At 42.6% G+C, this 20,426-nt stretch overlaps 8 protein-coding genes across 9 annotated transcripts; 5 read left to right on the forward strand and 3 right to left on the reverse strand.

The window, feature by feature from the left end:
• Positions 1-46: 46 nt before the first annotated feature.
• LOC115632307 (queuine tRNA-ribosyltransferase accessory subunit 2) lies at positions 47-1,438 on the forward strand. The gene is made up of 2 exons (XM_030529409.1): positions 47-1,140; positions 1,210-1,438. The coding sequence occupies exons 1-2, from the start codon at positions 47-49 to the stop codon at positions 1,391-1,393; spliced, it is 1,278 nt and encodes a 425-aa protein (XP_030385269.1). The 3' UTR covers positions 1,394-1,438.
• On the reverse strand, positions 1,408-2,958 carry LOC115632309 (GDP-D-glucose phosphorylase 1). The gene is made up of 3 exons (XM_030529410.1): positions 2,604-2,958; positions 1,848-2,550; positions 1,408-1,612 (listed from the first exon to the last, which is right to left on the reverse strand). Exons 1-3 carry the CDS (start codon positions 2,748-2,750, stop codon positions 1,458-1,460), a joined length of 1,005 nt encoding a protein of 334 aa, XP_030385270.1. The 5' UTR covers positions 2,751-2,958; the 3' UTR covers positions 1,408-1,457.
• Positions 2,959-3,124: 166 nt separating this feature from the next.
• LOC115632775 (germinal-center associated nuclear protein) lies at positions 3,125-4,262 on the forward strand. The gene is made up of 2 exons (XM_030530021.1): positions 3,125-3,177; positions 3,240-4,262. The coding sequence occupies exons 1-2, from the start codon at positions 3,125-3,127 to the stop codon at positions 4,222-4,224; spliced, it is 1,038 nt and encodes a 345-aa protein (XP_030385881.1). The 3' UTR covers positions 4,225-4,262.
• A 741-nt stretch (positions 4,263-5,003) lies between these two features.
• Positions 5,004-7,130, forward strand: LOC115633056 (acetyl-CoA acetyltransferase, cytosolic). Its single transcript, XM_030530401.1, has 6 exons — positions 5,004-5,143; positions 5,239-5,360; positions 5,481-5,593; positions 5,654-6,083; positions 6,144-6,329; positions 6,708-7,130. Exons 1-6 carry the CDS (start codon positions 5,101-5,103, stop codon positions 6,990-6,992), a joined length of 1,179 nt encoding a protein of 392 aa, XP_030386261.1. The 5' UTR covers positions 5,004-5,100; the 3' UTR covers positions 6,993-7,130.
• A 219-nt stretch (positions 7,131-7,349) lies between these two features.
• LOC115633055 (5'-nucleotidase domain-containing protein 1) lies at positions 7,350-9,228 on the reverse strand. Its single transcript, XM_030530400.1, has one exon. The coding sequence runs from the start codon at positions 9,098-9,100 to the stop codon at positions 7,556-7,558; it is 1,545 nt and encodes a 514-aa protein (XP_030386260.1). The 5' UTR covers positions 9,101-9,228; the 3' UTR covers positions 7,350-7,555.
• Positions 9,229-9,342: 114 nt separating this feature from the next.
• On the forward strand, positions 9,343-13,723 carry LOC115633054 (RNA polymerase-associated protein CTR9 homolog). Its single transcript, XM_030530399.1, has 6 exons — positions 9,343-9,501; positions 9,570-9,668; positions 9,744-10,676; positions 10,739-11,364; positions 11,432-12,100; positions 12,343-13,723. The coding sequence occupies exons 1-6, from the start codon at positions 9,460-9,462 to the stop codon at positions 13,505-13,507; spliced, it is 3,534 nt and encodes a 1,177-aa protein (XP_030386259.1). The 5' UTR covers positions 9,343-9,459; the 3' UTR covers positions 13,508-13,723.
• LOC115633057 (lipid droplet-associated hydrolase) lies at positions 13,595-14,986 on the reverse strand. The gene is made up of 2 exons (XM_030530402.1): positions 14,563-14,986; positions 13,595-14,504 (listed from the first exon to the last, which is right to left on the reverse strand). The coding sequence occupies exons 1-2, from the start codon at positions 14,768-14,770 to the stop codon at positions 13,777-13,779; spliced, it is 936 nt and encodes a 311-aa protein (XP_030386262.1). The 5' UTR covers positions 14,771-14,986; the 3' UTR covers positions 13,595-13,776.
• Positions 14,987-15,191: 205 nt separating this feature from the next.
• Positions 15,192-20,271, forward strand: LOC115632177 (probable E3 ubiquitin-protein ligase HERC4). Of its 2 annotated transcripts, none has more exons than XM_030529211.1 (14): positions 15,192-15,664; positions 15,735-15,897; positions 16,117-16,353; positions 16,417-16,994; positions 17,058-17,206; positions 17,267-17,528; positions 17,585-17,902; positions 18,192-18,362; positions 18,419-18,538; positions 18,597-18,734; positions 18,791-19,251; positions 19,319-19,544; positions 19,603-19,716; positions 19,779-19,931. In XM_030529211.1, the coding sequence occupies exons 1-14, from the start codon at positions 15,596-15,598 to the stop codon at positions 19,929-19,931; spliced, it is 3,159 nt and encodes a 1,052-aa protein (XP_030385071.1). In that variant the 5' UTR covers positions 15,192-15,595. The 2 variants fall into 2 exon arrangements, with proteins under 2 accessions (XP_030385071.1, XP_030385069.1); XM_030529209.1 differs by having other exon boundaries at positions 15,193-15,664; positions 15,735-15,915; positions 19,779-20,271.
• The last annotated feature ends 155 nt before the right edge of the window (positions 20,272-20,426 follow it).

Raw genomic sequence — 20,426 nt, forward strand, 5'->3', positions numbered from 1 at the left:
TGGCAAAAATTCCTCTGGAAGAAGAAGAATGGTAAAGCGTGCTGCAATGAAATTTGTCATCAATAAACAAATAAGTAGAGATTCCGGCCGGCTGGGACAATTGCTTATACAGCGGGGTGAGGGGGCAGGCCAACTGCAATTAAGGACGCCACTGTTAATGCAAACTACTAAAGGCGGTAGTATTCCATACCTAAGTGGCAATGTTTTTGAATACGTTAGCAAGGAGCAGCAACCGTTGCTTCTGCAGCTCACACTTTCCACCATGGATCAAATGGCTGAGTCGTTGTTGCAATATCCGAGTGGTTTAAGCGCATATGTAGGCTACCCCGGCTATCCGAATGTTTTACTGTTTCGTGATCCTTGCGAAACAACCCCCTCCGGTGGAAATGACCGCGATGTGGTGCCATTATATACGCGACATGGCAAGGGTTCGATAACAGCACAACGGTATATGGAGCTGATGGACAGCTTTGCCCCCGATTTATATCAGGGACTTTGCGATGCTGATACTAATGCGGATAGCTCAAAAAAACGCGTGCAAAAATCTGTTGATCGGACCGAGCGCTTCATGGACTACTGCTATGAACAGCACGGGAAGCTGGACCGTCTATCCAAATCAACACTGTTGGCGCCGATTGTGGGTGGCTATAGCACCTACGCTCGCACCCAGTCTATTAAGCATGCTAGGCAACAGCCTGCCAACAGTTTTGGCGGTTATGTGCTGGAAGGATTTCATACAAATGGACTGAGCGCCACCCATCTAGAAGCCAGTAAATTACTGCCCATTGTGAAGCATTGTGTAACAGAATTGGACGATGAAAAGCCACGCATGATGTGCGGTGCCTATACGCCGTTAATGATACTGGAACTGGTGCGTTTGGGTGTAGATATGTTTGATACATCGTATGCCTACTGTGCAGCCGTAAATTATAAGGCACTGACGTTTAACTTTGAGTTAAACGATGAAAACGGCTGCCCAAAGCAGACACCTTTTTTGGACATAACGGACGACACACTCAAGGAGGATTTCAGGCCATTGGTAGCCAATTGCAGCTGTTTGGCCTGCCAGAAGCATACGCGTGCCTATGTTCATCATCTCTACAAGACCAACGAGCTCCTGGGTCCCATATTGCTAATGGTGTAAGTAGTAGTAGAACTTGCAATATTTCTGAAAGTCCTGACGTTAATCTTGTTTTAATTTGCTTTCAGTCACAATCTGCATCATTATATGGCCTTCTTTGAGACAATTCACAAAAGCATGGCATCAGATAAACTGTCGGAGCTTGCAAAACTTCTAAATGCCGATTCAACTGCAGACTATTCCATAGCTAAGAATGTCAAAGTTATTAACAAAGCAGGCATGGGGAAAGGCTTTGTGTCTGCGACCAATTAAGTGTACACCGAAAATTAATGTAAATATAAATGTTTTGTATATTTATCCTTCAGTTTGTGTTTGCTTAAATGGTAAACGGTTGTTCCCAGATGAGTGCGGTAGGAGAGTTGTTGACTATAAACTTGACCTTCCCGTAAACGGATTTATAAGCATCGCCTGATATATCACGTACACGTTCTACAACCATCTTCTCCGTTAAACTCTGTAGCTTTGTGTCATCTGAAATTGAAAGCAAATTTTAAAGAATGGCTTGGCCTGTTGGCGAATGTGTTTTGCTTTAGGGTAAAACAAAACACATTTACTTTTAATTGTATGTTTAGATGTGTACATTCTTATATAGTACAAAATTGTAACACTTTCGTGTTTTGTAACTAAGAATACCTAATTATTATAAAGATTTCATTCGGAATCACGCCTCCTTTTACAAGAAAACAAAGATTTATTAAGTACTTACCACCTAATGGTATGTAGCCCGCCAGTTCACAGAAACCGACATTGAAGTGAGCCAAATCCTTAGTGACACAGAACTTGCTGCGTGCAAATACATATACCAAGACTTTGCCAGGCTTGTTTAAGTCACGACGATCATGCGTGATGAAAAGATTGTGTGGCAAGTTTTGGTCGCACATCCATTCTGTTAGTCGATGTATATTTTCCACCTTTTCCCTTACCAACGCCTTCGTGTCGTTTGAATTAAATACAAAACAAACCGCCTCTGTGGGCAGTTTGCTGCTTAAACGATACGTATAACCATCGGCCAGATGCTCCAGTTCCACCTTATCTATATACAAGTCCTGTGGCATGTGCACGAGATGATAGTGCAGATGATTAACTGAGGCCAGTGCGCCAGGACTATTGTAGCCTATACGTATGTTGCCATCGTTTATGTGACGCATAAAGGTGATGCAGAATAGTAAGCTCTCAGCAGTAATTTTTTGCACCAAGTTCTTCTTAACATCCGGACAAATTAACGTGTGATATTGAGTGATAGGACTCTTGTTAACAATCATATGCACTTGTCTGTCATTGTGTTCAATGATCATTAATTGCTCAATCGTATTGACTTTATTGAAGTTGAAGTGGGAAGGTTTAAATTTCGGATTCAGATTCTCAATGGTTTGGGGCAAACGACGTTTCATACTTCGATCCTTATTTAGCTGCAGGTATGCACTTGTGACATTATATGCATTTAAGAGTTCATCCAACTCACCTCAGCATAGAAATTGCATTTGCCCGAAAGAACACGAGCTTTGGTTGCATTCAGTTCATAGCTAAAGACACCGGGCATACTATGGAGTTGCATCCAAACCATTTTTAGCGAATCTAAATATTCCTGCGCCCTCTTTTCCAACGTCATTTTCTTATTGCGATTAAGAATTGCTCCTCTCAGCTGGCCGCGTCTTACCTTCTCGTCCTGGCATTTTGTGACGCCAACGAAAACAAATAACAGCTGAGTGGCAGTATTGCTAACGCGGCCATTGGTGATGTTCGCACACAGACAGCGTTTAAAGCTTGAGCCACATACTAGACCTACACTGTAATTTTGTTTAAAAATTTGTTTTAAAGTCCTAAAGAACATTTTGAAGGCCAAGAATGTAATGTGTACATTTTAAAATGGTTATATTTGTCAACCATATTTGAATATTTCCAATAGCTGACAGCTCTATAAGTTGTGCCAGCTGTTCATCATTGTTGTTGTTCCACTTCACGTTTATTAAAGAAAAAGGCGACATGAAATTGCGAGGCTCTTGCGAATCTTTTTGTCCAGAAACGGAGACAAAAATGTTAGTAACTTATAGACATCGTTTATATAATTGTTTTAATTGAATTGTATATGTGTATCCAGGCGTATCAAGGAAAAATTGCTTAACTTCTACGAATATAAGAACGGTCAAAAAAATGTTCCTGGCTTGCTTGTTAAAGAGTTTACACGCTCTGCCGCCGGCGTTGTGACTCCCAAGGTTAAGGACATGCGGACAGAGGAGTGTCTCGTGAGGACCGTTGAGTATTTGTTCAAAGAAATTTGTCTGGACAAGAGAAAACCCTTCCGATTTGCATACGATTTTATATTTGATCGACTGCGTGCCGTGCGCCAAGAAATTGTGATACAGGAGTTTGACAGCCGCCAATCTGTGCGCCTAATGGAACCGATGATAATGTTTTTGGCTTATAGCCTATATACTTTGAGTACCGAACCCATAGATAACTTTGATCCAAAGATCTGTCAGCAGCATTTACAAGAATGTTTAAAACGCGTGCTTTGCTGTTACGATGATCTTGAGAAGGATCCACAAACTGAAAGTCTGCGCAATCTTCAGCGCCGCTACTTCATCGAGGCATTGTATCAAATCTTCAATTTAGGTGTTTTCGAAGCTTTATCTCGGGGCCTGACATTGCCATTGCATGTACGCCAAGACGAAGTGTTTAAGTTAGCATTCAACATATCCATGGATTATCATCGGGGTCATCTTTATAGAGTGCTACAGAATATACCAACGCTTCCGCACATCATGTGCTCCTTGGCATCCCTGAAAATGCAGACATTAAGACGTCGCCTGTTGGCACTTTTCTCCCATGCCTACCACAATAAAGTGCTCACAGTTCCGGTTACATACCTAATACGTCTCCTTGTACTTAAATCACCCAATGTACTCTTTCAGCAGTGCCGGCAATACAACATTACTGTGAGCAAAGATCGTACGGCCGTGCTTTTTTATAAAAATGATTATAACGGCGACATAAATACGTTGAAATCTATGCATGAGTCTTTTGTAAACGCTAAATTAGAGCGCATCAATTTGCCTGAAGTGCTTCTGCTAAAAAAGTTTTAGAATGCCCTTGAATATATTAATATAATTAGTACATATGAACATACGTCCTACATTTGTATATATAAGTACATAGCTTAATGCCGCATTTTCATATATGTACATATATATTTGTAAATTTTTCATTAGTCTAAATATAAATACATATATAAACATACATGTATTATAATTTACATGCTTGGTCTAATGTTAGTAAGGGAGGCGAATGGATATATACATATTTAGCACTTATCCTGACCGGAGTTCTATATCTATATAGCTGCCATAGGAACTATTGCCCGATTATTATTTATTTGTTTCTAAATTCAAAACTGTTGTACGATCATGCTTAAACGAGTTAAACCAATATCTCATGAATGCCATAGTCGGTGAAAAGTCCCCATAGGCAGCCTCCAACATCACTACTATTTTTTCATTCAAAAATGATCGACTTAGAAATATGAACAAACAATTGAAATGCAATGAAGTTGTAAAAATTGAAACGTGTGATGAAAGTTTAATTTCCAATAAAACAAATATTGTATTGTTTATTTAGTTATTACTTGTTACTGGTTAATGTAATAACAAGTAATAGTTTAAATAAAATTATTTGAAGACATTAATGAAAGGAAATAAGTCGTGTATCATGAACAAATGTCGTTGTAATTGCAAAGCTTTTTTTGCGCGCAATAAATCGATTTTGAATTCACATAACTAATGTTAATTTGCAGCGCTCTTATTTAATGAAATAGCACGTTTCAGCCCTGGTGAGTAAGATGACAACCCTGCCAACCTTCTGTTGTAAACGCGGACCGCGACGAAATAAAAGCAGCTTGGTTTCGAATACTAGTTCTTATTAATAAATTAGCATTGAAACGCTAAAAATATTACAGCTAAGTCATGTCTGACGTCTATATTGTATCTGCAGCTCGCACCCCCATTGGTAAGTGTCATCGGTCAGTTAAAAGTCCACGCCCTAAAAAAAAATTCTTATACCTATGATATACATACATATGTAAACTTTCTCTTGACCAACAGGTAACTTTAACGGTACGCTTTCTAAATTGAAGGCATCCGACCTGGGTAGTATTGTCATTAAAGAGGTGATCAAACGAGCCAATCTCGATGAAGGCAGTGTTAATGAAGTCATTATGGGCCAGGTTCGTTCCCCAGCACTTGGTTTCTTATCAGGAAACATTCGAAAAGTTTATCGTGTGCTTGCATAAATGAAATTTGCTTAACTCATCATTATGTAAATGTAAGCTTTACACCCATTTTAGGCACTCACCGCGGGTCAGGGTCAGAACCCCGCTCGTCAAGCTGCGCTGAAAGCTGGCCTACCTATCGAAGTGCCTGCCTATGGCATCAACATGCTCTGCGGCTCCGGTCTGAAGTATGACTAAGACTTTTATTTAAAGTTCTTACAAATTAGCTAAATTTGTATAACTTCCAGAACCGTTGCCCTGGCCTATCAGTCAATACGTGCCGGCGATGCTAATATAATCATTGCTGGGGGCCAGGAGAGTATGTCGCTGGCCCCACACGTCATGCTATTACGTCAGGGCATTAAATTGGGACCAGGCACAATGTTGGATTCCATGGTGCATGATGGCCTCACTGATGCGATGGAGAACATTCATATGGGCATCACTGCTGAGAATCTGGCCGAAAAGTTTAACATAAGTCGTGCGGCGCAGGATGAATTCGCTGTTCTTTCACAACATCGTGCCGAGGCGGCTCAGAAAAAGGGCTTCTTCGACAGTGAGATTGTGCCAGTTGAGATAGTCGATCGAAAAGGCACTCAAATCTTCAGGAACGACGAGTTCATCAAGCCAGGAAGCACTGTCGATGCTTTGCAAAAGTTAAAACCTTACTTTAAGCAGGTTAGTCTGATCAGTCTTCTACCTTGACGAGTCATAGAATATGCTCGATATTGTTCTCAGGCTGGCACAGTAACCCCCGGTAATGCCTCTGGTGTGAATGATTCGGCGGCTGCTTTGCTGCTCATGTCTGGCGAAGAAGTCAGCAAACGAAATGCCAAGCCTCTAGCCAAAATTGTGGGCTGGACGCAAACGGGTATTGAGCCGAAAGTAATGGGCCTGGGCCCAGTGACGGCTGTGGAAGCGTTGGTATGTATTAATTTTCTAGAGTTTTCCTAAGATCTGCTCTACTTTTATATCCACTGTTATAGATAAAAAATCATCACGATCTTATTGATTTTATAGTAAAATTATTTCTAGTATATTCAAATATGCATATTTTGATATCTGATGTGTTATCTATCTGTCTATATATGTTGTCAGCGGTTTCTGGTTAGAAAGATATCTAGCTTAATCTCTTTAGATATGTTGATAGCATTAAAAATATAAATAGGCTAACCACCCTATTAAATCCTTTGAACAATAATTTTAATTAGTATATTCCCTGTTCTATCATTGTGTATCCCCCCTCAAAAACGTGTGTACCCTTCTCATTTCTAAGTCACACTAATTTATGAATTTTCACAGCTCAAGAAAATCGGTTGGACACGCGATGACGTCGATCTGTATGAGTTGAACGAGGCTTTTGCAGCACAATCGTTGGCGGTTTTGGAATGCCTTCAATTGGATAGCAATAAAGTGAACGTGCACGGCGGTGCTATTGCGCTCGGCCATCCAATTGGCGCGTCCGGGGCACGTGTGCTCGTCACATTGCTGTATGCGCTGGAGCGAACTGGCGGACGTCGTGGCATTGCCTCCCTATGTATTGGGGGAGGCATGGGCATTGCATTGGCTGTCGAGCGGGTTGTCTGATTAACCGCAATTGCCATTTATTGTTATACAAATATTTATTTCAACTTCTATGTACTTATTGCGGTTTCAATGCCGTGTGTGGTGGGTGTAATGTTCCAAATAAATGCAAACATATTTGTCTATTTATTGTCAAGTAAATGTGAATGTTATTGATTGGGATTTACACATATACATATGTATGTAGATGGATGTATGTATATAAGCTTTGCCTGTGCTCTATTTTTTCTTACAACCAATTTTCCAATCGACCCGTTTACTTTCTAAACTATAGTTTTGTTAAAGTATTATAAGTCTTATCCAAATTATAGGCCATGATTTAATTTTAGAATAATCTAATCAAAAAACAATCACTTAAGATACTTTTTCTATAAGTATGTAAAGTATGAGGTTTTTATTGTTGCGCTTAATTGAACGGATTTTAAATTCGGACGACGCCAACTGATGCGTTCGAGCACAATAACAGCAGAATGTCTTTCGATTTTTCATTGCATTACTTCAATTAGTAAATATCTGGTACATAGTACATAGTATTAAATGATAATCCTTATCTTGCTTTGCAGAGGTCACACCCCGTTCGATTGCATCGCATTTTCGAGTTCCTTGGGCTGTGTGGGATAGAATCCATCTTTGGACACAATCAACTTAGAGGTTGAACACTGAGCCATTATCTCCATGGAAGGCACACACAGCTGTGCATATTTTGTAATTAGGCCGGCCCAGAGTGTAGGTGTGTCTTTCATACAGAAATATGAGCCCCAGAATCGTGACCCCAGTGCCTCTGGATAGGGATAATTGTTGTGCGCAAGCAGCATCTCTTCCGCAATGGCTACGGCATCAAAATCGCGGTGCTTTACGGGTGTGTACACATCCTGTATAATGTTGTCGCCAAAGTAAATAGCACGTGCCGAGGCAGTGTCCTTGTTCAGCATCTTAGCTATCGTTTCATGCAGCTGATGCCAATTGCCTTGCGAGTAAATGTTGCCTTTTTGCAGTGTTGTCCCCAGACTAACTTCACTATTCGGTAGCTCTTGCAGAGCCGTCGCATCCACACGCATGAACGGGCGTTGCATGGTGAAGAAACCCGGTTTCTTGGCATACGTCCCTATAAAATCGAACATTTGCGGCCAATCTTTGCCAAACGCTTGGGTGGCCGTCAAATTGGCGAAGTCTATGTTGGAGCCGGTGAGCAGAAAGAGTTTCTTGCCAGCAGCACGCAATTCTTCTAACCAGCTTATCACCTTTCCACTCGTGGGTAACACAAAACGCTCGGGTTCGGCACGCATGGCTGTAAAATAGGCGCTCTTGCCATTGCTAAAGTTATCGCGACTATAATTGTGCATTAGGCCAGCAAGAAGATCCGGCCAGACAGTGTACCCATTCTGCTGTCTGCCGGTTTCCTGATCTACGAGGTCGACTGCTTGTGCAAAAACGAGCGCACTTGGCATATCGAAGTAATCGAGTAACGCTCGCATTTGATCAGCTGCCGGACCATTCCACGTAGAAAGTGGATCCTCATAAAAAGCCGTGGTCACATCCCATTTTCGATTGCATCCATAGGCATCCTCAATTTCTGCATCGCTGAGCAGGCGTGTGCCGTGTGTGGCTCGAAGTATGACTGCCTCATTGCTGAGCTTCAACACATTGCCTCTGGGACCATCCAATACCAGACCTTTTTGCAAAAAGTCCATATCCAGTGGCTGATCCAACAACGCGCGCGAATAGCCTTTTTCATCTACCAGATACTGCTTCAGCACATTGTACACTAGCACTGTCATCTCCTGAAGATTGTAGCGCAGTAGTGTGCCATCCAAATCGAAGCCAACAATACTGTAGTCGTTCAGTACTAGATGCTTGTCTGAGGAACCCATTATTGTGCTGGCCGAATAGCGCGAAAATTGCCTGTGAAGTGTTGTGTTTTTATGCCGACGCGCCAGCTGATAAGAACTATCTACATGTGCGACGGTTGCCAATTTCAATTTCGTTCCATTTCCACTTAAATTATTACATAAGAGTAAAACATCTGCCGTCCGCCTGAGCACTTTCACTGATGACAGCAGCGTCAAGGAGAGACTGCTATTTAGCACGGGAAAACCGAGAAGGCTTTGCATTTTGGTTATTCACTATCTATTGCACATTTTTACAATTGAATTTGTACTAATTAAAAGATAATTCTCTAATAAACATCTACATATTTGCACTGTTTCATGCAGGTGCCATAAAGAATGACTTTGTGTTGATTCGGTATGAGAGCGAACTAGCTCATAAGAATGTTTTATTTAAAAAATCGATAAGTCGATAACAGCAAGTCTATCTGCTGTGAAATAGAATCGCATTGTCTTATCATCACTAACGCCGCCATTGGAAAGCAAGCGGATTGAAAATTATTTGATAGTTGCAAAAATTTGACAAAAAGTGTGCTAAAACCTAAATAATCTGCAGAAAGGACTCAACCACGCTGCATGCCATCATGTCTGCGTGTATCGAGATTCCCTTGCAGGATACCGATGAGGTAAGATTCCTAAATATTCATATTTTCTGTTTGTGTGGCGCTTCCATAATAAAAGGAATTTTTCGCAGGTCATCGAAGTGGACCCGGATCAGTTGCCAGAATGCTCGGAGGTACTCAGCATTCTACTGCAGGAGCATGCTCCATTGCATGTGTGGGTTAATGTCGCGGTAAGCTATTAATTTAATATTTTACTTTGCCACATGGCCCTTGACTGGAAAATTTGCTTTTCCATGCATTTGCAGCTGGCATACTACAAGCAAAAGAAAACAGATGATTTTATTACTCTGTTGGACGCGGCCCGCGAGAAGGGCACCAAAAACTATCGGGACTTCGAAAAGGACCAAATGCGTGCGTTGGACATGCTGGCGGCACACTATGTCCAGGAGGCGTACCGGGAAAAGTCCAAGGATAAGAAGCGTGAGCTGTTCATGAAGGCCACCAATCTGTATACCAGCGCTGACAAGATCATTATGTACGATCAAAGCCATTTGCTGGGACGAGCCTACTTCTGCTTGCTTGAAGGCGATAAAATGGACCAGGCCGATGCCCAATTTAATTTTGTCCTGAACCAGTCGCCTTCCAACATACCCTCACTGCTGGGTAAGGCTTGCATTGCTTTCAATCGCAAGGATTATCGTGGCGCCATGGTATTCTACAAGAAGGCCTTACGCACAAATCCCAATTGTCCGGCAAACGTACGCATAGGCATGGCACATTGCTTCCTAAAGATGGGAAATCCGGAGAAGGCCAAGTTAGCATTCGAGCGCGCACTACAACTGGACCAGCAGTGCGTGGGTGCATTAATTGGTCTGGCGGTGCTGAAGCTGAATCAACTGGAGCCAGAGTCCAATAAGCTGGGAGTTCAAATGCTCTCCAAAGCTTACACCATCGACAATGCCAATCCAATGGTACTAAATCATTTGGCCAATCACTTCTTCTTTAAGAAGGACTATCAAAAGGTGCACCACCTGGCCCTGCATGCCTTTCACAACACCGAGAACGAAGCAATGCGTGCCGAGAGTTGTTACCAATTAGCGCGTAGCTTCCATGCACAAAGCGACTACGATCAGGCCTTTCAGTACTACTACCAATCAACGCAAATTGCGCCTGCCAATTTTGTACTGCCCCACTACGGACTGGGACAAATGTATATATATCGTGGAGATACGGAGAACGTAAGAATACTTAAATGGCTTAAATCGTAGCGTATTAACATATTTTTTTCGTTTCATTTTAGGCGGCGCAGTGCTTTGAGAAGGTGCTAAAGATACAGCCGGGAAATTATGAGACAATGAAGATCTTGGGCTCGCTCTATGCCCATTCCAATTCGCAGACCAAGCGGGACATGGCCAAAACGCATCTGAAAAAAGTCACCGAGCAGTTTCCAGAGGACATCGAAGCGTGGATTGAATTGGCGCAGATTTTGGAACAGAATGATTTACAGGCTTCACTTAATGCGTATGGAACAGCATCGAGTATATTGCGTGACAAGGCCAAGTATGAGATACCTGCGGAAATTCAAAATAATGTGGCCTCATTACACTATCGACTGGGAAATCTGAAAATGGCAAAAAGCACTTTGGAATCGGCTCTGTCGCACGCCATCTCGGAAATGGACAAGGATGTTAAATACTACGAGTCTATACAGGTAACCATGAAGTACAATTTGGCACGTCTGAACGAGGCCATGAGCAGCTACGATGTGGCCGACAAACTTTACAAGGATATCCTCAAGGAGCATCCCAACTATATTGACTGTTATTTGCGTTTGGGTTGCATGGCGCGTGATAAGGGCCTTATTTTTGTGGCATCCGATTTCTTCAAAGATGCACTCAACATTAATAATGATAACCCAGATGCGAGGTAACTACACTCCCTAAATAACTCCCATAACTTTTTTTTAATAATGCATGCAATTTTTTTATTAAAGATCATTGCTTGGTAACTTGCATTTGGCAAAAATGCAGTTTGCATTGGGACAGAAGAATTTTGAGACAATTTTGAAAAACCCGGCTACCTCTACTGATGCCTATTCGCTGATTGCTTTGGGCAACTTCTCTCTGCAGACGCTTCATCAGCCATCACGCGACAAGGAGAAGGAGCGCAAGCATCAGGAAAAAGCACTTGCCATCTACAAGCAGGTTCTACGCAATGATCCGCGCAACATTTGGGCCACAAATGGTATTGGTGCTGTTCTCGCCCACAAGGGCTGCGTCATTGAGGCACGCGATATATTCGCTCAGGTGCGTGAAGCCACCGCCGATTTCTGTGACGTTTGGCTGAACATTGCGCACGTTTATGTGGAACAAAAGCAATACATCAGTGCCATTCAGATGTACGAGAACTGCATGAAAAAGTTCTTCAAGCACAATAACGTCGAGGTCATGCAGTATTTGGCCCGTGCTTATTTACGCGCCAACAAGCTCGTCGAGGCCAAGGCAGTACTGCTGAAGGCACGACGTGTGGCACCTCAGGATACCGTGCTCTTATTCAACATTGCCGTGGTTCTATCCCGCCTAGCCATGGCCATACTTAAGGACGAAAAGTCCACACTGGAAGTGGTCCTGCAGGCGGTACATGAGCTGGAGTTAGCCCACAAGTGAGTATCACTAAATTAAGAGCGAACTCTATACGATGCTGACTTGGTTAAGTAAAAAAAATACCATCAAAGGTTCAAATTATATATAGCCAACCGTAGAATTGTTATGTTTGTAGTAAATAGTAATTCTTTCAATATCTGAAATTGTCTCCAACACAAACTCATATGAGCAACCAAACCAATAACTGAAACAATGCTGCGAAAAGTGTTTTACAAAACTTTTAACCTTTTTACCATTACAGGTACTTTCAATATCTGTCCGTGCACGGCGATAAGGCACGTTTCAACATCGAAGTGGCAGCCATTGAGGCCAATCAATGCCAGGATCTACTGTCACAGGCTCAGTATCATGTGGGTCGTGCACGTCGCATAGACGAGGAGGAGCGCTCGCTACGTCGAAAACAGGAGGAGGAACGCGAGGCATTCAAACTGAAACAGGCAGAACAACGAAAACGACGCGAAGAAGAGGCAAAAATGTCGCGCGACCAATTGTTGGCCAAGCGCCAGGAATATGTGGAGAAAACGAAAAATTTGCTAATTATTGCCGATGCTCCGACGGAAAAAGAACGCAAAAAGGGAAGCGGACGTCCACGCAAGGATGACTACTTATCGGGCAGTGATAGCGATGATGGACCTAGAGATGGCGCCGAACGACCACCCAAGAAGAAAAGCAAAGGCGAGCGCAAAAAGGGAAGTGGGCGGAAGCGAAAGGCGGATAAATATGAGAGCGAAAGCGATGAAGAGCGTCGTGGTGGTGACAATTCCAGCAAAAAGAAGAAAAAGAAGCAACAACCCATTAAGGAGTCCAAGGAGAAGCTGTCGGCTAAGCAGCGTCTCAAGATTGTGTCGAAGGAAACGATTTCAACAAGCGAATCTGAGAGCGAAGGCGGTGGCAAAAGAAGTCGCAGTCGTAGCCGTAGTCGAAGTGAGAGTGGCAGCAGGAAAAGTCGTAGCGGCAGTCGAAGCCGCAGCGAAAGCGGCAGTAGAAAAAGTCGGAGTCGTAGCCGCAGTGAAAGTGGCAGCAGGAAAAGCCGCAGTCGAAGCCGAAGTGAAAGCGGGAGCAGGAAAAGTCGTAGCCGCAGTCGCAGTGGTAGTGGATCTGGTAGTGATAGCGGTAGTGATCGTGGTCGAAAGCGCAATCGCAGTGGCAGCCGAAGTGGCAGTGGAAGCGATACCGGCACTAGAAAGAAACGCGCTAGAAATCGCATTGAGTCAGGTGGCGAATCGGACGGTTCAAGATCAAAATCTGGCTCTCGATCAAGATCGAAATCAAAATCTAGATCACACAGTAGATCCAAATCAAAATCCAGAAGTCGCAGCAGATCTAGGTCCGGATCAAGATCTCCGTCGGGTTCAAGGTCACGTTCGCCCACACGCAGCCGCTCCGCGACGCCAGCCAGCAATTAAGACATTCATTTTCTACGAGTCCCGAAAATTGGAACTTTTAATCATCTGCCAATTTTCGGGCTTCGTAGTAAATAACAACATTTTACGTTTAAACTTAACAATAAATATAAATTGTATATTTAGTTTTGTTCACAATTGAAGTCGCTTCATAGAGCGCTACTAAATAAAATGCTGTTTCGACAAACGAAAGCAATATTTATGGTGCAAGTTCAGGCAGGAGTTGTTACATTTTAGAGCAAGATTCTAGGCATACGCTGGCTACAGGGCCGTCAACGCAAATTCTGCTGTATCATGCCGCTGACGATCTCGGCCATGGGTCGGGAGTGCCGTAACACAAATGCATGGTCGATGCGTTGGGTGTCCAGCTGTGCATCCACATTGGGAAACAGTCGCTTCAGTTGCTCATAATATGAAACCGGCACCCAGCCGTCGGTGGTGCCATAATAAAATTTCAACAAGTGCAGATTATCTTCGATAATTTCACGTTGTAGGCCACGAACTCGAGACATTTCATCGTCCGCCAAGAAAACAACTTTCTCAGCCACTGACGCCTTGGAATATTTTAGGGCTGTGCCCACAAACTGTCTTGGTATTGCAAACATCCAAAAGTAGATTTGTATGAAGAAAAGACGTAGCCAGGCGGGCAAATGATTAAAGAATGTAAAGAACACGTATCCAAACACTGAATACAAAGGCATTGCTATTTTGGTAAATACCCAACCATTCGGTGACTCCATCATTTTCTCAACAGTCGGGAAGAGCATGTAACATTTCTTGACGCGATCCCGAATGCTGTTCTCGCGCAACAGCTGCAGTATCATCCAGGCACCAATTGAATGTCCAATCAAATGGATTTTAACATTGCGTGGTACATACTTTTCGATAAATTCGATTTTGTGCTTAATCTGGCCATCGAGGTTGAAAATTTCCTCGTTGCCACTCAGCTGAGGCACCTCTCGAATGCTGGACTCGGGTGGATCATCATGACCGGCATGGCCTGCAAAAAATACTTTTTGTAAACACGTCAGATTATAGAAATATTTGTTCCTTTATACCTATGACCCACACGGGTAGATTTGCACCACCCCCACCAAGTTTCTGTTGCAAAGTGCTCCCAAATTCTGTGTAAAATCCAGGCAGTCCAGGATTACCAGTTATGCAGACTACAATTTCATTGACATCGTTCAAGGACTCCTCGATCCAGCGACCCCACGTAAATATGTGTGTGGGTATGCCATTAATGTTAACATAGGCCTCCTGCATACTTGATGTCGTGGCAGTAGTGTTTGATTGTCGATTTGGTTATATTAAACGCGACCGGTTTTTGTGGTTATGCCAAGTTAAAACTAACGAATTCGCCGGTTTCCTTATTTTGAACCTCTAAATTCGTTATCTTTTATCATGCGTTCTGATTGCGTCTTAATTTTATGGTATTTTTTGTATTGCTTCAACACAAAAAACGGGTCAGAGTTCAGCTGTCCTGATATAAAGCAACAAACAGAAGCATGCCAACTTGCGAAAAACAACTTTCGTTTAAGAAAGCAGCATGAGCTTTGATAGTTCATTTAATTTGGCATGATATCGATATCGACTGTGTCATCGCAAATTTAATGACCAATTGTATTTAGCGGGAGGGGCAGCGAGTTGTTGTTTTAAATGCTGCCAAATTGCGTGGCATTTGTTGTTATTTTCATTTTTGGTTCCCCTTTTTTATAAACATAATGTCAGCTGTGAAGAAAATAAATTTCTGATAGGAGCTACATTGCTTTGAAGTGAGACCACGCAACCACGTCTTATTATTATCAGTACCCCCCCGCTGGCGCAAAGCCTCTGATAAAAAGAGTACGATAAACCCATAAAAGTGCCTGTATGCCTGCCTCTGAGCATGCATGTGTGTGCGTGTGCATACGCGTGTGTTCCATACAGTTTTAATAACAAAGCGAGAGTGAAAAGCGCAGCCCACAAAGAATGTGGCTGATTTAGCTTTCTCGAATATTCTCAGCAAATTGCCAGTTCAAAAATATCAAGTTGACTAAAATAACACACAAGCAAAGGCGCGACATCAACCATAAGCACACGCCAGTTAGCATGGATTTATATTGCTGGGGCAACACTGCCCATGGCCAACTCGGCCTTGGTGGAATAGAGGCCGAACAGGTACGATTTTGCAGGCACACTTTGATATGCTTGTTTTCATCACGAATCCTATATACATATTTGATCACAGATTTTAATACCGAGCCTAATACCTTGGAAGCCGGATGCAGCTGTGCAGCAAGTCGCCTGCGGCCATCGACACACTCTTTTCCTGACGGCCAACGGCAAGGTTTATGCCTGTGGCAACAATGACCACTCACAATTGGGTCATGATCGCCCCACCAAAAGGCCACGTATGATATCGTCATTTCGTATGTAGATTAATTTCCATTCTCTTCATCTTTGTGCTACAATAACTTCCATTCCCAACCACAAAAACACCTTCTACACTACACGCACGCACCCATCCATCACTAAAACTAACTATTGGTTCTTTTTCCACCCGCACAGCTGTGCGCCAGCTAGGATTCTCCCACAAACGCTCACTCACCATCACTATATTTTTGTTGCAGTCCTCATACCGGAGCTGGAGGACTATGTGGTCACTCAGATAGCGTGTGGCAGCCGGCACTCCATGGCCCTGACGGAATGGGGTCAGGTTCTCAGTTGGGGTGATAATGATTGCGGCCAGTTAGGTCAGGCTACCGATCAAGAGATTATAGAGCTACCCAAAATTGTGCGTTATCTGGTATCAAAGACAGTGGTGCAAATAGCTTGCGGCAACAACCATAGCCTGGCTCTCACGTGCTGTAAGTGGTGGCCAAATTACTTTTATAGCTTTGAATCTCTAACACAACTATTGACAATTTCAGGTGGCGAACTATACTCATGGGGCTCTAATATCTATGGGCAGCTGGGCGTGAAGTCACCCCAAGAATTAACACATTGCAATTATCCCATGAGATTAACCACACTGCTGGGCATACCGCTAGCCGCTGTTGCCTGCGGTGGCAATCACTCTTTTCTAATATCAAAGTCCAGTGCAGTCTTCGGCTGGGGACGCAACAACTGTGGCCAGCTGGGGCTCAACGATGAGATGAATCGCGCATATCCCACACAGCTAAAAACCCTGCGTACGTTAGCGGTGCGTTTTGTGGCCTGTGGAGATGAGTTCTCTGTGTTCCTAACCAATGAGGGTGGCGTTTTTACCTGTGGGGCCGGTGCCTATGGCCAGCTGGGTCATGGGTATAACTCCAACGAAATGCTGCCGCGCATGGTCGTCGAATTAATGGGCAGTACTATTACTCAAGTGGCATGTGGCAATCGGCACACACTAGCGTTAGTCCCATCCCGCGGTCGGGTGTATGGTTTTGGACTGGGCAGTTCTGGGCAGCTGGGAACACGCAGCACAAAAAGCATTTCACTGCCCCAAGTGGTAATTGGACCTTGGGTAAGTGTCCAAATAAAAAAACAAATTCGATTGTAATGAAAATAATGATTTGTCATTTTTTAGGTCTCACCTAGCGGTTCGGCCCTGCTGCAGTCAAACGATGCACAGATCTCTGTTGTGATAAAGCAAATCTTTTCAGGTGGCGATCAATCAGTCGTTACTACGACACTCTTTGTGGATAAAATTCCACCACTAGATTGTCGCGTTTATGAGTAAGTTAAACGATTGTTTTAATAAATGAAAAATTAATAATTAAATTGATTTGTACGCAGCGTAAAAACTCAAATACTCAAGCTTACGGCGGAAGCTACCAAGAAATGCGCTTCAATCAAACAGGATGGTGAAAGCGATTTGGATCTGTTGAGCTCAATGGAATTAATCTTTAAGAGTCAGTCCTGTTTGAACGGTTCGTTTCTGCTGGAGAATGACAAACACTTTAATTGCTCAGCGCGTAATCCTGGCTTGGATTTAAAAGCCGCTCAACAAGCTTTCGACAATTTACGGAATGTAGAGAACGACGGCATTAAACAAGTGGTACGTGCGCTTCCTTTCGTCTTTTATATAAATATAATCTAATATGAATTTTACAGATCTGGGACAACGTTAAGGATCTTTTGGGATCGCTTGTGGCTTCGCCGGCAGACGTGGAAAGCATGCGAATATATCTACTACTGCCATTGTACCACGAATTTGTCAATTCCAAGCATTATAAGACATTGCACGTACCCTTTATTAATGCCATATTCAACCTCACTGAGAATCCCAAAAAGGTGCTGAAGAAGTGGTGGAGTCTGACGCCGCTGGACTACTTCGAGCATATGGTTAACACATTTATGCATGTGGTCGTGCATATCGTAAGCTTTAAGCTTGGAATTGTGGTCAATCATAGTGCGGAAAGGCAACCCCGGGTGAGTAAACTGTAAAGATGTGGCCAGGAAGGCAATTAATGTGCATACGAATTGAGAAAAGTGATTGATGCTTAGGAATTCTTCACTAAAATACACAGTCCTGTTCCGGTTTCCGATTACATTTCAACAGTAATTCAAAATTTAAAACCGCATAATTCTATCGTTTTTTGAAAAGTGGAACAGTAAACAATAATTGATTATTTTAAATCTTATTTTCTAATTTCTGACCGCAACATAAGAAATTACTGCAATTGCCTTTATGTGATGACTGATTTGGTGATCATTGCAGCTGCTGCCCTACAATAATGACTTGCATATGGTGCTGCGCCTCCTCGACAAATTGGCTCGTATTAACAATGAGCGGGAGGAGCGCTTGAATTACCAGCTCTTTCACTGGACCGATCTGTCGGACTATATTGATGTACAGCAGGAGTATATACGCTGGATTATGACTGAGAGCGTGTGTGTGACTGAATTAAATTGTGGAGCAATCAATTAATGATGTTCTATTTACAGCCTCTTGAGTTCAATATTTGTAACTTTCCATTCCTGTTCGATGCGACCGTAAAAACTGCCCTACTCCAGGCTGATCAGGCACTACAAATGCACTCAGCAATGCAGAACGCGGCGTCAAATGTAAGCGCAAGTATTAAGCATAAATTCAAATTCAGTAACGAATGATTGATCTCTTTAGGCATTTTATAATATGCTGAATTTCGGCCTTTCTGTGTCTCAATTCCTTGTACTTAATGTAACGCGAGAGAATCTTGTGCAGGATTCGTTGAGTGAGTTGCAGCGCTATAGTCAAAGTGATCTCAAGAAGCCGCTTAAAGTACGTTCATAAGACATTTTGTTATCCTTGGTTATATAAAATCATTTGTTTAACAGATAAAATTTCATGGCGAGGAGGCGGAAGACGCTGGCGGCGTGCGCAAGGAGTTCTTCATGCTGCTGTTAAAGGATCTCATTGATCCCAAATATGGCATGTTTAAGGAGTTTGAGGATTCGCGCGTGCTATGGTTTGCGGATGTCACTTTCGAAACGAACAACATGTACTTCCTCATTGGTGTGCTTTGTGGTCTGGCAATCTATAACTTTACAATTATCAATTTGCCATTCCCGCTGGCCCTGTATAAAAAGTTGCTAAAGGAGCCAGTGGACCTGAGCGACCTTCGTGAACTTTCGCCATCTCTGGCCAACTCCATGCAGTCACTGCTTGACTACGATGGTGATGATTTCAAAGAGACATTTGACCTTACGTTCGAGATATCGCGAGATGTGTACGGTGAATCCGAAACCAAGTGCCTTAAACCAAACGGTGATAAAATTCCAGTTACGAAGGAAAATAGGTATAGTTTTCTTAATCAAATCATTACAATATTGTACCTATTTATTTTGTTTTCAATTTATTTTCAGACAAGAATTTGTTGATCTTTATGTGGATTTTGTTTTTAATAAATCCGTCGAATCGCAGTATGATGCATTTCACAAGGGCTTTATGAAAGTCTGTTCAGGTCGTGTGATGCAAATATTTCAGCCAGAGGAACTAATGGCTGTTGTTGTGGGCAACGAAGAGTATGACTGGCAGGCGCTAGAAGACAATTGCGAGTATAAGCACGGCTATACGTCAGGCGATGAAACGGTAGGCAGAAGTAATTCGAATAATTCAATCAAGCTAATGTATTGTAATTTCTTTTTAGATCAAATGGTTTTGGGAAGTATTTCACGATCTAACAGAGGCGGAAAAGAAAAAGTTCCTTTTGTACCTGACCGGAAGTGATCGAATACCCATACAGGGTATGAAGGCCATAAAGGTGAGTTGTCTTACAGACTGCATTGGGACTACTAGTCTTAAAAACTATATCTGTATCTATAGCTGATCATACAACCCACGACGGATGATCGCTTCCTGCCCGTGGCACACACATGTTTCAATATGCTTGACCTGCCGCGCTACAAAACCAAGGAACGCCTCAAGTTCAAGTTACAGCAGGCAATACAACAAACTCAGGGCTTTAGTCTTGTATGAAATTTGGTTTGGTTTATCAACCGTTTTGCAATCTCTTGCAAAAGACACAAACAAATGCAGGTATTTGAAAAATTGTAAAAATATTCTTACTGGATTCAATTGGATTTACTAATGTTGTAGAAGAAATTGAGCAAGGCAAAAAGAAACAAACATTGATTAAATCACATATGATGTGAATGTTTTAGGTATATACTAACATTGTTATGGCTTTAAAATTCTGTAACCTAAGTTATTTAAAAATTGTTTATAAAATTTGTTGTACAATATGTGTGGTTCATGCTAGGCCATATATCTAAAATAGGTTAAATTGATAAATAAATGCGATTGTATAAATTTGAAATTGGTCACCGGCGCTCCCCATTCACAATAGGTACGAACTGTTATCGATAAGCGATGGGGGACAAGTTGGCAGCGCTGCTGGCATTGTTTGGGTTTTGCAAACTTGATGGCGGCAAACACAGCCGTTAGTTAAGCTTTGACTTTTGCAAGGTGCGC

Source organism: Scaptodrosophila lebanonensis, unplaced genomic scaffold, assembly GCF_003285725.1.
Source record: "Scaptodrosophila lebanonensis strain 11010-0011.00,11010-0021.00 unplaced genomic scaffold, SlebRS2 tig00001415-arrow-pilon, whole genome shotgun sequence".
NCBI classification, from domain to species: Eukaryota; Metazoa; Arthropoda; class Insecta; order Diptera; family Drosophilidae; genus Scaptodrosophila; species Scaptodrosophila lebanonensis.

What these genes read in the sequence shown, in the direction of transcription:
- LOC115632307 (XM_030529409.1), top strand. Translation starts at nt 47, where the DNA reads ATGAAATTTGTCATCAATAAACAAATAAGTAGAGATTCCGGCCGGCTG. An exon ending in GGTCCCATATTGCTAATGGT is followed by an intron (nt 1,141 to 1,209) that starts GTAAGTAGTAGT and finishes ATTTGCTTTCAG; the next exon opens with TCACAATCTGCATCATTATA.
- LOC115632309 (XM_030529410.1), bottom strand. Translation starts at nt 2,750, where the DNA reads ATGACGTTGGAAAAGAGGGCGCAGGAATATTTAGATTCGCTAAAAATG. An exon ending in AATGCAATTTCTATGCTGAG is followed by an intron (nt 2,551 to 2,603) that starts GTGAGTTGGATG and finishes GCATACCTGCAG; the next exon opens with CTAAATAAGGATCGAAGTAT. An exon ending in GGGCTACATACCATTAGGTG is followed by an intron (nt 1,613 to 1,847) that starts GTAAGTACTTAA and finishes TTTCAATTTCAG; the next exon opens with ATGACACAAAGCTACAGAGT.
- LOC115632775 (XM_030530021.1), top strand. Translation starts at nt 3,125, where the DNA reads ATGAAATTGCGAGGCTCTTGCGAATCTTTTTGTCCAGAAACGGAGACA. An exon ending in CCAGAAACGGAGACAAAAAT is followed by an intron (nt 3,178 to 3,239) that starts GTTAGTAACTTA and finishes ATGTGTATCCAG; the next exon opens with GCGTATCAAGGAAAAATTGC.
- LOC115633056 (XM_030530401.1), top strand. Translation starts at nt 5,101, where the DNA reads ATGTCTGACGTCTATATTGTATCTGCAGCTCGCACCCCCATTG. An exon ending in TGCAGCTCGCACCCCCATTG is followed by an intron (nt 5,144 to 5,238) that starts GTAAGTGTCATC and finishes CTTGACCAACAG; the next exon opens with GTAACTTTAACGGTACGCTT. An exon ending in TAAAACCTTACTTTAAGCAG is followed by an intron (nt 6,084 to 6,143) that starts GTTAGTCTGATC and finishes TATTGTTCTCAG; the next exon opens with GCTGGCACAGTAACCCCCGG.
- LOC115633055 (XM_030530400.1), bottom strand. Translation starts at nt 9,100, where the DNA reads ATGCAAAGCCTTCTCGGTTTTCCCGTGCTAAATAGCAGTCTCTCCTTG.
- LOC115633054 (XM_030530399.1), top strand. Translation starts at nt 9,460, where the DNA reads ATGTCTGCGTGTATCGAGATTCCCTTGCAGGATACCGATGAG. An exon ending in ATCGTGGAGATACGGAGAAC is followed by an intron (nt 10,677 to 10,738) that starts GTAAGAATACTT and finishes GTTTCATTTTAG; the next exon opens with GCGGCGCAGTGCTTTGAGAA. An exon ending in AATGATAACCCAGATGCGAG is followed by an intron (nt 11,365 to 11,431) that starts GTAACTACACTC and finishes TTTTTATTAAAG; the next exon opens with ATCATTGCTTGGTAACTTGC.
- LOC115633057 (XM_030530402.1), bottom strand. Translation starts at nt 14,770, where the DNA reads ATGCAGGAGGCCTATGTTAACATTAATGGCATACCCACACACATATTT. An exon ending in TCTACCCGTGTGGGTCATAG is followed by an intron (nt 14,505 to 14,562) that starts GTATAAAGGAAC and finishes TATTTTTTGCAG; the next exon opens with GCCATGCCGGTCATGATGAT.
- LOC115632177 (XM_030529209.1), top strand. Translation starts at nt 15,596, where the DNA reads ATGGATTTATATTGCTGGGGCAACACTGCCCATGGCCAACTCGGCCTT. An exon ending in CTAGATTGTCGCGTTTATGA is followed by an intron (nt 17,207 to 17,266) that starts GTAAGTTAAACG and finishes ATTTGTACGCAG; the next exon opens with CGTAAAAACTCAAATACTCA. An exon ending in GTGCGGAAAGGCAACCCCGG is followed by an intron (nt 17,903 to 18,191) that starts GTGAGTAAACTG and finishes TGATCATTGCAG; the next exon opens with CTGCTGCCCTACAATAATGA.